The sequence below is a fragment of the Antennarius striatus genome, chromosome 11, assembly GCF_040054535.1.
Source record: "Antennarius striatus isolate MH-2024 chromosome 11, ASM4005453v1, whole genome shotgun sequence".
Taxonomy (NCBI): Eukaryota; Metazoa; Chordata; class Actinopteri; order Lophiiformes; family Antennariidae; genus Antennarius; species Antennarius striatus.
This window is the reverse complement of record NC_090786.1, coordinates 7,281,030-7,295,572: the sequence shown is the minus strand read 5'-3', so window position 1 is coordinate 7,295,572 and position 14,543 is coordinate 7,281,030. Positions and strand designations below refer to the sequence as shown.

At 45.9% G+C, this 14,543-nt stretch overlaps 1 protein-coding gene across 2 annotated transcripts; it reads right to left on the bottom strand.

The window, feature by feature from the left end:
• Positions 1-1,296: 1,296 nt before the first annotated feature.
• tnfaip3 (tumor necrosis factor, alpha-induced protein 3) lies at positions 1,297-13,845 on the bottom strand. 2 transcript variants are annotated; one of them, XM_068327556.1, is made up of 9 exons: positions 13,590-13,845; positions 10,871-11,274; positions 7,128-7,318; positions 6,797-6,938; positions 6,414-6,584; positions 5,946-6,126; positions 4,867-5,864; positions 4,407-4,657; positions 1,297-4,281 (listed from the first exon to the last, which is right to left on the bottom strand). In XM_068327556.1, exons 2-9 carry the CDS (start codon positions 11,175-11,177, stop codon positions 4,006-4,008), a joined length of 2,517 nt encoding a protein of 838 aa, XP_068183657.1. In that variant the 5' UTR covers positions 11,178-11,274; positions 13,590-13,845; the 3' UTR covers positions 1,297-4,005. The 2 variants fall into 2 exon arrangements, with proteins under 2 accessions (XP_068183657.1, XP_068183658.1); XM_068327557.1 differs by having other exon boundaries at positions 4,407-4,612; positions 13,590-13,843.
• Between the last annotated feature and the right edge of the window lie 698 nt (positions 13,846-14,543).

Here is a 14,543-nt window from a genome sequence, read left to right as displayed (position 1 = left end):
TCAAATGAGGAGTCAAAATATGAAGTAAAATATGTGGAGTGTAGATTATTTAACAAAGTAGTTACAACAATGTGATCCAAGGTGACTTTAATGACTTTAATTATAAAGATATTTGCACTGAGAGTTATTTAAGGAGTTGGTATTTGAAAGCAAGCCTTCGACCATAAACACAGGAATGTGTTTGTGTGAAGATTATTTTTAAGTCTTCCTGTCTGTTTGCTAACAGTGTTCACTTTGACTTCTATCATCCGAGTCCACCTGGTCTACTATTACACTTAAGTAAGTTTTAATGCATAATCAAAATATATTTAGAATCCTGTTATTAATGAAGCACAGTCGGATTTTTCTATGTCATGTTTTTTCATATGATTCTGTTATTCAAATACTGATTAAAAGGTTTTCTTTCTTCACCCATGTGCATAATGTCAAAACTTCAGAAACCCTCCATCCATGTTGACTCCTGCAAACAAATTATAGTTCTGGTCTTTTGAATGAACAGTACTTCATGCTGCTGTGTGCTCAAATCTGCAAACATCCGTATTTTCAGAGACTGTATGGGGAGGATTACTGCATCACATCGGTGAGGTTCTCACATGTCAAGTGAAAAAACACATGTCTGCAAAGGAAGTTGTCAGAGGGAGTGTTAGCATGCTGGGGTATTTCCAGGAAACCACACACCATTGTGAATGTAGTAGACTGTGGGATGGTGAGAAAGCCTTCGCAAAACCCTGCAGGGCCACGCTTGTTAAATGTCACTTCTGTCCTGCTATATATAATTATTACCAATTCCCCACTTGTCACTGCCATATGTCCCCTCGTTCCAAACTGCCCCCTCCCACTACATGATACACTCCACCCGAGTGAGCTGCCTTTTTCTATGTGAGGGTGGGGGTTCCCAGTCAATTTTTAGCATTAACCTTGGAAGAACTGAAGCGACAAAAAAAATCACCTTTGAGGAAAAAAAAAAAAAATTGTATGGAAATGTGTAACAATGAGAATAAAATTAAGAAGAAGCATATATTACAAAACCAAAACTAGCGAAACCAGTTAAGCGGGCGGTTCCATCTTCCACATCTGAGCGGCCCTCACTGATCACTAATCTGGTGACTTCTGCAGCACCCACTGAAACTTCTGAACTGAATGTTGAACTGCTCCTCAATGTGAACGGAAACAGAATCAGGCAATGTGCTGGAGAGGAACGCTATGATAACTACAAGTATAGTGCCTGTAGGATATCACACACACACACACACACACACACACACACATACACAAATGTAAAAGAACCACATCAGACAGTTTTCAGATTTCTTCATAAAAATAATTCATTTCAGGACAACATATAAATAATTATTGAATCACACAATACAGATATCTTGATATGAATAAATACTTAACAAATAAATCCAGGCTTTTTTCATACAATACCCTATTGTCGAAAAGTCGCACAAAGAAACTTCCACACAGTTTGCATGTTTTATTACACCTTCTGCTCTTACATGGATGCTTATCCTACTGTTGGAATGTCCCTAAGCGAGTCGGAGTACCATTCCTAAATGCCTCAGCAGCTTAGACGAGTCATGTGCAACTTATATGATCTCCTCCCGGTCGAACTCGGTCAACGCCCAGAAACCATGTTAAGGGGCCCTGATGAACTGACCACTAGTTGGCCTTCAACTGATTAAGGTTTGTCTAGAGGTGATTAAAGCACACAGAGATCTATATTCAGGCCATCCACGGGAGGGCTGGCCCGACAGATTAAGATACAGTTGAATGAAAAGGCAGACCAAGAGCCTGTTTTCTAACTACAGCCACAGATGAACATCTGCTGAGGCCACTGAATGTTAGGCTTCGTATCACATTTGAACATTTTTCAAAAAAAATTTTTTTACACATGAAGTTAACTGTGGATGATTTCTCAGTAGTATCTGGATGGACAGATACGTATGAGTTGGGGATTTTCGAGATGAGAGTGCTTGAATAGCTCTTATCTGTGGTTACACAAAACTGGAGATGTATATCTGTGGCTAGTTAGTTAAGAACCATCCAGGCTGGCCATGTTCAAGGAGGTAACAACAACTGTTGGTGATCGATGGCACATGTTACGTGTTTTTGGCAACAAAAAAAACCCCAGAAACAAATATATCAAAATACATTAAAAAATCCCCCAAACAAATATATATATATAAAAAAACAACAACAGGAATGTCAATTTTATATATTCCAGACGCACACATGCGTGTGTTGTGTGTGTGTGTGTGTGTGTGTGTTGGAGAAGATGAGGCATCAAGTTAGGAGGTCCTATAATAAGGACCGAGATCCATATTCACAAAAGCATTGTATAGGTGGGAGCACTGATCCAGAATCAGTAAATCAGGCCCCTCTGGTCCATAACATTTCAATCACTACTTAAAGGCAAAACTAATCATCATCATCAGCCCCGGTGCTGTGCTGTAGTAGCAGCAGCACAAAAACACATTCAGATAAACAAGGTCAGCCAAAAGCAGGCGATGGGATCGATCTCTGAAGGTCTGAAGTTGACACCATGGCACGTCCCGTGTGGCGGGTTCAGAAAGGAATGCATTTCACTGCGGGTTTGTTCACCTACCAAATCACCTGCAACTAAAGCGGGGCATATACAATCTTACAGAGCTGTATTTGCATGTGCATATGTGTGTGCGTGCATGTGGTGGATAACTGTCCAGAATTCACTCCTCAATTGTGTTCTAGGTTCGCTGTATAGTTGGCAATCCCCTTCTGACAGAAATGGAGCAACTACATTTGTGTGTGCATGTGTGTGTGTATGTTATGCATTACTAGGTGCTTAAGTGGTCAGTAAACAGGAAAACAATGTCCAAGGCAACATATCTGTTTTTGAAAGAGACGAAGGAAACTAATGGGAGGGGCAGTAGGAATAGAAAGAGGATGAGTCCCGTCTCTACGTCGTCTCTGCCGTCTGTCCCGTGATACCTCCAGCATGTTGGCTACAATGGAGAGGCTGCTCGTATTTCTGTACATGTAGCACCAAAAAACTAGCAGGGGCCTGCCCTGTCTGTCTCGCACTGTTCAGTCACATGGTTCCAAACACCTTCCAAATTCATAAAGTTGATTTTAGATAACAGATCACTAGTAACGCTGTTGCTAATTTGCCTCACAGCATAAATTTGAACTGCTATTGACCGACACTAATTTCAACAGCCTTTTTTTTTTTTTTTTTTTGCGGATCTTTGTCAATTTCGGGAGGACATGCACAAGTATTTTTTAGAGAACTAACTAAACAATGCTAGATGACATCATTTTATTTCACTTCACTTGCTTTGGTCCCAGTTTGGCTCACTTCTTTTGACTACTTCCACCAATTTGCTGCTGGTCACCCCACTTCCTCCCCTCCTACTCCAACCTACGGAGCAAATGCTAAGACAGACAGGCAAACAGATACACAGATGGGTTTAAGACAGACTTACGGGGTATTAATCCTTGGCTGTGGTCTAGAAAGCAATGTCAGATGCCTCATTATGTCAACATACAATCATTTTGTCCGGCACGAATCTCTGCGTACCTCTAAATACATTTTGTACACAAAGGTTAAGTCAGTTGCTCTGACATGTCGCCAAACCTCTCACCGTGCACGGGGCACATCAGATGATAATAATTGCACAAAGAGGTATTCTGGAGGCCATGTCTACTGCGAACACACACACACTCGCACACACACACACCCAGACATACACGCTCACAAACACACACACATACAGAACCCCCCCCCCACATACACACACTCATTCTTCACATTCTAAATGGGGGGTTTGATTTTCAGGCCATAAGGTTACTAGTAAGTCACTAGCTAGTTAGTTAGTTGGTCAGTTAGTATCAGAGGTGCATTGACTGGCATGGGGCGCCCACAGCATGGCAGCAGCTCCAACGTGCTCGCGATGTGTTGTCATCGTCGTTGCGTGCGTGGGGGGGGAAAGGGGTGTGTGTGTGTGTTTGTGTGTGTGTGTGTGGTCAGCCGCGGTAAATCTGTTTGAAGTGGTCGCACTCGTTGCAGTAGCCCTGTTTCTCTTGGTTGGCGTAGTGGTCGCAGCCCTGCGTCCGGCACCGCTGTTTGGACTTCTCCTTGGGCGCCTGCGCCCGTCTGCCCGCCTCCCTGCCCTGGCCTCGGGTGTGGCACTCCGGACAGAGGTCTGTACAACCGGGGGACACGTTACTGCAGCCGCTCCGCCGGCACTGAGTCTGGGTCTGGGATTGCTGCGAAGATCTGGGTTTGACTGCTCGCTCACGCTTTTTTGAACAGAGGAAGAGGGAAAGGAGAAGAACCATTTGGTAAATGTGGACCAATAGGATCGATTCTGAGAATCACGGACAAACAGAGACGACTGGGTTTACAAGAGGCGTCAGGCACCTACCACGACCGGAGGAGGGGAGTGTGGTGAGCGATGAGTCGCTTGGTTGAGCCGCGCGCTTTGCTCTTTGACGTAGCATTTGTCGCAGAAGCCCTCCAGCATCGCCTTCCCAACCGCACCACATCCAGGCCCGCGGCACCGTAAGGCGTTTTGGAAGCCCGCCTCCAAACCATGCCTGCTCTGGACCGGCGCAGGGGGAGGGGTCAGGTCTGGAACGGACAGTGATCGACGTAAGTAATGTCCCAGATGATTGTCTATTTCAAAATCGTATTTAGATTTACTGTGACCATGCAAAACAACCTGAAAAATAATTGAGTTATAGTCGCAACATGAAAAACTCTACATTAATTTTACCCAAGGAAAATAAACTGACTGGTAATTTGTTAAAAGTAACTTGAAAGTTCTGCTTAGACATCTTTTTGACATGATATAGGAGTGTTAAGAGTTCAGTTCTGGGACTTACGGTGGTTGGTTTGATAGTCTACGTAGCAAATAGTGCAGAAACCCAACTTCTCTGGCGTTCCAAAAAACTGGCAACCAGATCTTTTACAAGGACGGGCCAGAGGGACTTGCCAGGCTGAGGTGTGTCCTGGTGTTAGGGTGAGGCACGGCCGCTCAGCGTCCCGGGCCTGGCTCCAGGCTGAAGCCGAGGCCTCAGTCCTGGTGTTGTTCTGCTGTGGCTCCCCCCTCTCAGGAGCCTGCTGCCTCTGCATGCAGGGGGGACACAGGCCGTTGAATATCCTGAACGCCTCCTGTCTGCACATGCTGCAGCGCTCTGTCTCTGTTTCGCGCCCCCCCCACTGGGTCCAGCCAGAGCCCTGGGCCGGGTGGGGGACTATTGGCCCTCCGTTGGCGCCTGGGGGTCCCGTAGTAGCCGTTCCAGCTCCAGGGGGTCCGAGGTTCTGCCTGGAGTTGAAGCAGCGCTCGCAAAGTCCGTCATGCTCCACGCTGAGGGTGAAGAGGCACCCGGGTGTCTTGCACTTCATGGCGTGAGTTTCGCTGTACAGGCTGAGGCTGGGGGCCGTGGGGGGAGCAGAGCGTGGGCTGGATAACACCCCCCCTCTCCCAGACGACGAGGACGGGGGACTGCTGCCTCTCGCTCCTCTGGAGCTCATCTCAGTCTCTGATCCCCCTATCACTCCTACCCCGCCTTGCGCCCCTCCTCCCTTGGTCTGCACCACCCCATCTATCCTCGCTCCTCCACCCGTGGTGGCCTGTCGCTTCTCAAAGCATTCGTGGCAATGAGGCTGCGTGTCCACGGAGACGTAAAAGGTGCATCGAGGTGTGGCGCAGCGGATCTCGATGAGGGACAGCTGGGAGACGGAGAAGGGAGGCGGGCGTTGCGGCTGGGCGGCCCATGCCTGCTCCTTGTCCTCCTGCCAGCGCTGGTACTCGTGGTTGACGAGCTGCAGGTAGTCCTCCATGAGGTTCATGTCTTCAGGGAGGTTCCCCTCATCCAGCCTTAGAGTAGAGACAAAACTACATTGAACACCATGACCAGGATAAAACTGGGGTGTTAATATTTAAAAGAGCTGGACATACCGAGCAGCGTTGATGATTCGCGTGGCGTCGTAGCCCAAGCCGATGACCGGGATCTCTATAAGGAGCAGGTAGTCTTTGAGAAGCCTCTCTTTCTGCTGCTGTTCTTTCTCCATCAGGAAGTGAACCTTCAGCTCCTCGAAGCCCCCACGTCCCGGGTTGATCAGCGGTACAGCTCGGATTTCTTAGAAATGCAGACCAAGATGTTATATAGAAACAAGTAAAAACATGAGCAGCTTCTTTAACTTTCTCTTTTACTTTCTTTTTTCCTTTGTTTACGTTTCACGTAAGAATTCCACAGGAAAACAAGGAAGAGTAGAAAGCAGCTGATCGTGTATCTCATCAGATACACGATCCATTGGTAGCCATTTGTAAATTAATACCGATTAAACCACTGCTGTAACCAGCCGGATGTCCAGAGGTGTTGGTGGGTTGTGCATCCAGAATGAGAAGTGTATTCCTGCTTCCTACCTGGACCGCTGTCTTTGATGGTGATGAGGGGTGCAAAGTGCTGGGAGTCATAGCCGAGCACGATCGGGTATTTGTAGCACTCTGTGGGCGGCCAATGTAGCGGGAGATAGATCCCACCCACGTTCAGAGGAGAGATGGAGGAGCCAGATTTCATACTCCTGACCACCTGGTCTGTTAAAGCCATCCAAAAATTGTCCGATAAAAATAGAAAGGAAGTATGTTTTTAGTACATATTTTACGGGCCCTTACTTCTGTCTGTGAAAAACATTTTTTTAACTTCTGGATGTGTTTTGGTGATTTTAATCAATAAAGCTAACAAATCCAAGCCCTTATGCAGACTGCCAAACCTTTTCTTAAATGGTTTTAAAAAAAGAAACGCGTACCTGCGATGACAATGATGGGCCTGCGAAGAATGTTGGATAAAATGAAGATGTGAATGTCCTCCAGAGAGTCAAACTGGAGGCCGTTGCTACTGGAGACCGGAGACGCCATCTTCACAATCTTTTCCCACTCCTCCTCCCAGTTCTGGGACAGCAAACACAGGCAAAGAGTCAGGACATTAACTAGTACACACATATTTTGTGGGTCGAATCTATTTATTTATGTACACTACATTTTCTCAGCAGCAGAGAGACTTTTATTTATTTCCGCTCAGGTTTCTATCCAGGGACGACCTTAATGCTGAGGAATGGAACGTATTTTTAATCTTCATACCATGGTGGTGTATCTGAGTCCTGTCTGGGTGAACTCCTGGGACTGCAGCAGCTCTGCCTGGAAGCGGGCTCTGAAGACAGCGTTGTCCATCTCTTTCAGAACGCCGTGGAGGGCTTTCCGGAGCACCAGATCCGTGTCCTGAACGCCAAGCATGTACTGAGAGGCCGCGTGAAGCAAACAGTTACCATCTCCTGTTGACGCACAAGGAAGAGGCAGACATGCATGACTTTAGTGCAACAGGCATGCTGAAAGAGAAACAAGCACGCACGTTCACGTTCACTCCACTGCGTGCACTATAAAACTCTAAAAAATGCAGTGTGTGCACAATCAGGCATGATAAAAGGCTGGGGATTTCCAGGCCATTGGACCTGTTTTTGCTCTATATGGTGTCTTGATTATTACCAAACCTTCATACGTACGTCTAAAAGTATGTCAGGCTAGAGAAAACACACCAACAGGATACTTTTTAAATATCCTTCAATATCCTTCAAACTGAATAAAACTTCATGGAAGTGTTGTCTAAAGGAAATGCAACATCATTTTTCTACAAACTGCTCAGACAGAGTCGGTGACTCGAAAGACATCTGTGTGTTAGAGCAGGAACAAAACAAAACAAAACAAAACAAAACTTTAGAATTTTTTTAATGTCCTGTTGCGGCACCGTTTTGTTTTTTTGTTTTTTTGTCATTGTGAAACAGGAGAGTCCATGTTAGTCAAGTAAAAGCAATGAAAAACCCTGTTGCTACAATAAACACAGGAATTTCCCAATGCCTACTTCTGCCTTGTGTGTGTGTGTGTGTGTGTGTGTGTGTGTGTGTGTGTGTGTGTGTGTGTGTGTGTGTGTGTGTGTGTGTGTGTGTGTGTGTGTGTGTGTGTGTGTGTGTGTGTTCCCCTTCTATGATCCTAACTCATCAATGCTACTCAGCTGGTCCTGGATTTTCCACTTGAGGTGTGGTTTAGACAGGATGGAATGTTATCTCTTTAACGCCTGGTAAAGGCTGTGATTGATGAGATGACTTTGTGCAGTCACACAGAGCTTCTGTAACCTGTTCAGTAATGTTAATCTGTCGACATTGTTTTTATAATATTCTTGCATTAAGAGCAACTTTTGACATGAGCTGATGCCGTCCTACAACATGTGCAACTTGTAGGACCCAAACCTCTGTAGTGTAAAAAAAAGCAACTAAGAAATAATATTACTTGTGGTTCGCAATGACTGCAATGAGAGATGCAGTTGTTTTAGTTGAACTATACTTTGAAAAAAATATTTTTCAGATTGGCAAGTTGTTGGCTTTCCGACACTCTTGCATCACTCTGGACAACATTAAATGCACAGCTCTCTGTTGAAAAAAGGATTCCTACAATCGTACAAGAATAAGCACGAATGATCAGTTCCTCTTGTGCACAAATAAACGTGGATTTTTGACCCTCGAATGAGCTGCTAGCCGAAAAATAGAAAGACGTTCTGCCTGTCCCATCTGTTTAAATATAGACTCTTCCTCCGTGGCAAGCTGGGACACTTCCTGAAAACACACCGAACTTAATCCTTATCTGGTTGCGATGGTGTGCTTTCCAATAAGGCTCTAAGTTTGTGTCACATCATCCACTGTCCTTCTATTTTTCTGTGTGCCGTCCAGGGAGTTTAACACAAAATGTTCAAAAAGTTCCAATCAAGACTGACTTTAATTCTTCTTTAACATTTTTTTAATCAAGTAAGACGGATGCCAAGTTAAAAAGAGAAACCTGAAATCTGCACTTATAAGGCAACAAGACTGTGGCAGTGTGTGTGTGTGTGTGTGTGTGTGTACTTGCCTCTGAAACGACAGTATTTATAGTCAGTGTATCGTAGTGGAACAAATCCTGTTTGTTTGGGACACATGACGGACATGGGATGTTGCTTGGGAAAAACCCTTGGATGTGTCCTCAACTTTTTGAAAAGGAAGATGTGATCAATGACGCGTTTCTTCACTGGTAGAAACAGGAATACAGTTGTCTTACTGGCCGAGAAGTGAATGTTCAACTCATTTCTTCTAGCCGAGAAGTAATAGCTGGGCTTTAGGGTGGCCTGAAACCAGTGTAGTGATTATAATGCTTTGTACACTCACATATTAAATGACCTCACACGTCACAGATGATTTTGGACGATCTCACAAAGGTGAATCTGAAGCCACTTGAGGTTGGGAGATGTTTTAACTCTTCTTCACTTCTGACTGCTCAGAGGGGCTTTCCAGATATTACAACTCATTTGAGTTCACTGATGCATTGACAGTCGTGACACATAATAGTGTATTTGAGTTGAATGTAAACATGTGACCCCCGATCACTTTCGGCGTGACCGTCGAAGCATGATTGATGAGAGCAGGTCTGACCGGACATTCATTGACGGACTTCTCATGTTCTCTCCCTCGCTCTGTGTCTGCTGAGCTTCAGTGACTCAGCAGCAGTCAGTTAGTCCTCTGTCTGTGTGTGTGTGTGTGTGTGTGTGTGTGTGTGTGTGTGTGTGTGTGTGTGTGTGCGTTGTCCGTCCTCTGCTCAAAGTCATGTCTGAGTCCTTCAGAGTTAGACTCTCGCTTTTTTATGACATCATCTTCACAGGATAGAAAAATTCACCCAGGTTATCGTCAGCTGAAGTCAGAAGAGTGTATAATTCATCCCTGAAGAGGAGCCATACGTTAATGAAAGTTAGAACTACTGTCCCTACTTCTTTAAAAGGCCGATGGACAATTACTGAGCGTTCTGGTAATTTGACAAAAAAGGAATCTACAAAGACTGAAGCAGGTTCCTCATCCAGCCTGGAAACGTTCAAAAACATTCAGAGATGAGGTCAGTATAGGACTTTCTTACCACTGGTATAAATTGCTTCCTATTATAAAAACAGAAACTATTTCCTCCTGAAACTCAAGTGTTTAAGACAAACTTGCAAACGAGTTTGATTTTCATTTCCTTCTTCTGTTAAGGACGGCATGGCTGTGCTTTCCGTTGTGTTAAAATAGAGTCTGGTGTAGATAAATGTCTGTTCGTGTTTGATGTATAGTGACAATGACATAAACCTTAAAATCTTTCAAGATTCACACCTACATAGGAAAATATGGGGACATAAATATATATCATGTTGTAAATGAACTAGCGTGGAAAGAGTCGGGTCTGAAATACCACTGACGGTAAATAACAGCACGACATGTTCCTGGTACCGACCTCTGAGAAGAAGGTCTGCATGTTCTTTAACTCTGGGATGTTCCAGTGTTGTGACATCCACATAACAGGAAGCATGACTTAGCAAGAGATGGACTGAACACAGTAATACCAAGTGGAGGTGCGGGTGGGGTGGGGGGGAGCAGCTGAATGAGTGTACTCAAAAGCGAACCCATATTGTCATTTACAGTAACCCCACATGTGAGTAATGACATCTCAGCAGTGGAGCCTACATACCCAAACCCTGACTCATAAATGTGCACCTTCTCCATCACTGACAATCAAACACAATCTTAACACATCCTCACCATCGGAGTGATGCCGACTGCCACAGTTCCTGTTATCAAGGCACAAATGTGTGACATCTGCCCCCCCGGACCATCTTTAGAATTATTTCTGTGGCTGAACTTTGAGTTAAATGCTACCAAGAACTCCTCTTCCAGCATAATTTATATAATAAATCAAATCATACTAAAATGTTCCTGACATCACTGAGTTTTCCTTAAAAAATTGGACAACTGTACCTCAAGATTCCAGTGCATCTTTCTTACCGTTTGTACGTAAGGGTACCATCTTCTTCACTTCCCGACACCAGTTCAGTTTCTTCTCCTGCTCCAGCGAGGCCTGCATGGCTCTGTCCAGGATGGCGGCCTGAACCACCTCCCTGAAGGCCTGCGGGAAGTGGTTCATGGCGATCATTTCCAGGGTGTACCGGTGCATACCCCGCAAGTGATGCATCAGGCCGCCGCTGGTCGCCGGCTTCACCACGTCGTTTGGCACTCTCTGACGGATCTTCACCGCCTTCAGCAGGTTGGAGACAAACAGGAATTTGGGAAGGAAGTTCTGACCCTGCGACATCGCGGATGGGTGGCCTGGTGGATGGAAGGAGGGGAGGAAGAGGTGCGAGGAGAAGGAGGAGGAGGCACCAACCACGGCTGACCAAACAACGTGGAAACTGAATGGAAAGACGAAGAGCGGGCATGTTATTTCACACGAGAGTGCGCTAAAAGAAAATTAACAGCAAAGACTACAGGGAAAGTTTCAGTGGAGATTCCCCTCCTTATTAATTGAGACACAAGACAGTTTAATTCATAGTTTATGAGGGAAACCACCCAGCACAGAATTGACGCACTGAGAACGCCGTTTTCTTTTTCACTGGAGGATTTGATGGGTCAAAGGAAATAAAGCCCACAAAGAACCTTTTATTTCTGGGTGTGTTATTTTGTCGTTTATGTCTTGATTGTTCGTGAGTTATCCCGACCATCAGTATCCCACTGAACTCAGAACCTTCGGGCAGGAAACGGGTGCTTTCCAAGCTTAAACAGAAGGCCGGGCTACTGTGGAGAACATTCCCATCAGGCCTTTCTGTAGTCCATTAAACACATACAGTGAAGCTAGAATCGGACCGTTTTAATATTATTAATCTGTTATTGTACGAATAATAAAAAACAAGCAAAACCATCAACATTGCCAATCAACTTCACTGAGAGCTTCTGAATTTTGTAGGATACTTACACCCTCACCATAGAAGCAGGGACATGTTTAGCAGAGGCAAACCAAGCTAATGATTGCCCCCCTTCCAAAAAAAAAAACCCCAACAACATCAACAACAGAGCCTACAGACATCATCTCATTTTGTAATATCTTGTGACAGCAGCTATAAACCTACTTAAACCTGACATACATCTGGATGTCATTAGTTTGGACCCTTACCGTGCTAGTCAGCACTTCCTGGCCCCCATCTCATCTCCCCACCTATATATTTGAATAGGCTCACTTGAAAACCTCACGCTTGTCACGCTTCCGGCGTCTACCCGGACGTTCTGGCCGCTAGCTGAGTTAGCTTCGGACTTCGCTTATGTCCATGTCTCTCACTCACGGAGCCGTTTTGGCTTCGTCAAACATAGCGGTTTATATTCTTTGATTGTGACGGACCTCACGTTGTCATGTGATGAACCCTGATCCTTTATTCACCAGGACGGAACTCGCAAAGTCGGCGTCTACCTGGATGGCCGGACCTTAAAGCCGAAGCGGCCTTCGTCTTCGTCTGTCCCACACACACACACGGAGCCGTTACAGCTTCATCGCACACAAACGGTTTGTTTTCTTGTGACAGCGTTGAAAAGAAGAAAACAAACAAAGTCTGATATTATTATTTTATCGTGGAATTTCCACGGGTTCCCACTAGTTGTTTTATATTTAACTTGTTTTTTGGGGGGTTTTTTTGTTGTCAATTTTGAATTTATTATGATCAGTTGGGCGGAGAAGCGTGCTCTGACCGAATGCAGCAGGGTGGTGGTGGTGGTGGTGGATGGATGGGTATAATGGCATTCTCTGCCCCCCCCCCTCCAGTCTAGGACCGCCACTGGGTCGAAGTGTCGCCAGAGCCCGGCCAGTCTGGACTATTTAAAGGAACATTTCACCCAAATGGAGCCTCGTGAAGCTCACACTAAGTTGACAGGAAGTAGAAATGTCTGGCCTGGAGTCTAACGCTGACTTTCTAAACTGTCTTGCCCCCCCACCACCACCACCACCACCACCACCCCCACCACCACCACAGCTCTGGCCGTGGGGTACTTGTTGTAGTGGCCTCCTCTCGAAGCAGCAGCAGGTGTAACAACAGCGCAGGCCAATGCTAAAGGGCTAGTCATCCTCTGGAGGGGCTAGCCGACACACACACACACACACACACACACACACACACACACACACACACCTGGTGTCAGACCGCGGGTTCAACCGCGACCGTTAGCGGCCGTTTGGCGGTTGGGTTGCCAGGCTCCTGGCAGACAGACAGCCGGCACAGCGGTGGACGCTGCGGTTCAAGGATGTCTGGGTACACACACACACACACACACACACACACACACACACACACACACACACACACACGCACACACAAAAACACTACAACAAGACTCTGCTGACGTTCGGGGCTTACGTAATTCCAATGACAACTACCTCCGGAACAATGTAACCCGTCCGTCGAGTCTCCCGCCGCGGCTCGCCGACGCGGCGCCGCGGCAAACGACGCCAACGGTCGTCCGTTTAAAACGTTGCTGCCACCCGTCAAGAGGGTGACGTCCAAGTAAACAATGGCTGTCAGAGCCACTGTCGTGAGCGGGCTTCACGCTCCTCTCTGTCCCCCACAAACACGACCGTACGCTACTCAAGGCCCGAACGTGGTGTGTCCGCCAAGACTCACACCCTCCCGGGTGAGGACTGTTGTCCACATGGGGGAGGCACAGGGAGGGAGGACGGGTGTCTTACCTGTGTAATATGTCGGGGTAATAACAAAGCACTCCCGGATGCTCAGGCTAGTCCTCTCTCAGCCACTTCACTCAGCCTCACCGCAGCGGTCCTCGGCGCCATTCAAACCTTCTGTTTCCTCCACTATCAAATCTAATTTGGAGCTGGCAGCATCCGAAAAGCCTTTCAAAAGAGCACACGGGTCCGCAAGAGTTTTATTGTTTAAAAAAAAAAAAAAGGGAAAAAAAAAAAGCCCAAGTCAAGGGGATTTCCACACGGGGACTTTCCGTCCACCCATTTTCCTCTTTCTCTAGTTACAGCTCGCTGCCGCCAGGGGGCGTCTGCATCTGTCTGACTCAATACTGAAAAGCATATCCCACCTACTGTGCACAAAGGAGCTCCACTGAGGGAGACAGACAGGTCGCGTCACTCTCGATTTCACGAGACAGACATAGAAATAAATTATGATCGGGCCCTAAGCAAACCAGTCATCAGGTTGATCGTCCCCTACACTTTGATTCGCTGATTGCTTTTTCGTGCATGTGTGCGTTTTATTTGTGTGTTTTATCCATCGGTGATGTGATACATATGGAATACAGAAGTGTTTTTTTTTGTTGTTGCTTTTTTTGGCACTCAAGAGTTGCTCAAGGACACTTCAGCAGCAAATGAGGGTTCCATGCTGCCATTGCCAGATGCAAAAAGCTGCAGGAGTCATTCATCAAAAGCTGTTTCTGTCCCCGTTTTCTTTAAAAATCTGAAAGATTATCATGGAAATGCGGCGTTAGGTCGTTGTTTATTGTTTCATATGCATCTTGCAAAGAAGACAATTTGCTATATGCAATATAACTTTGCAGTTAAAGGACACTATCTTCCTTTCAAAGCTTTGCAAATGTATCTGCATATTTTAATCTAAGAGAGTTGATGGAGGTTTTATGAATGCTATTGTTTCTTTGTTGGTCCATAAGGTATCTCAGA

Excerpts from the sequence above, each read along its gene's own strand:
- tnfaip3 (XM_068327556.1), bottom strand. The coding sequence starts at position 11,177 with ATGTCGCAGGGTCAGAACTTCCTTCCCAAATTCCTGTTTGTCTCCAAC. Across the intron at positions 5,865-5,945 it reads CGAATCATCAACGCTGCTCG|GCTGGATGAGGGGAACCTCC; the intron begins GTATGTCCAGCT and ends CTCTACTCTAAG. Across the intron at positions 4,658-4,866 it reads AGACTATCAAACCAACCACC|ACAATCATCTGGGACATTAC; the intron begins GTAAGTCCCAGA and ends ATTTTGAAATAG.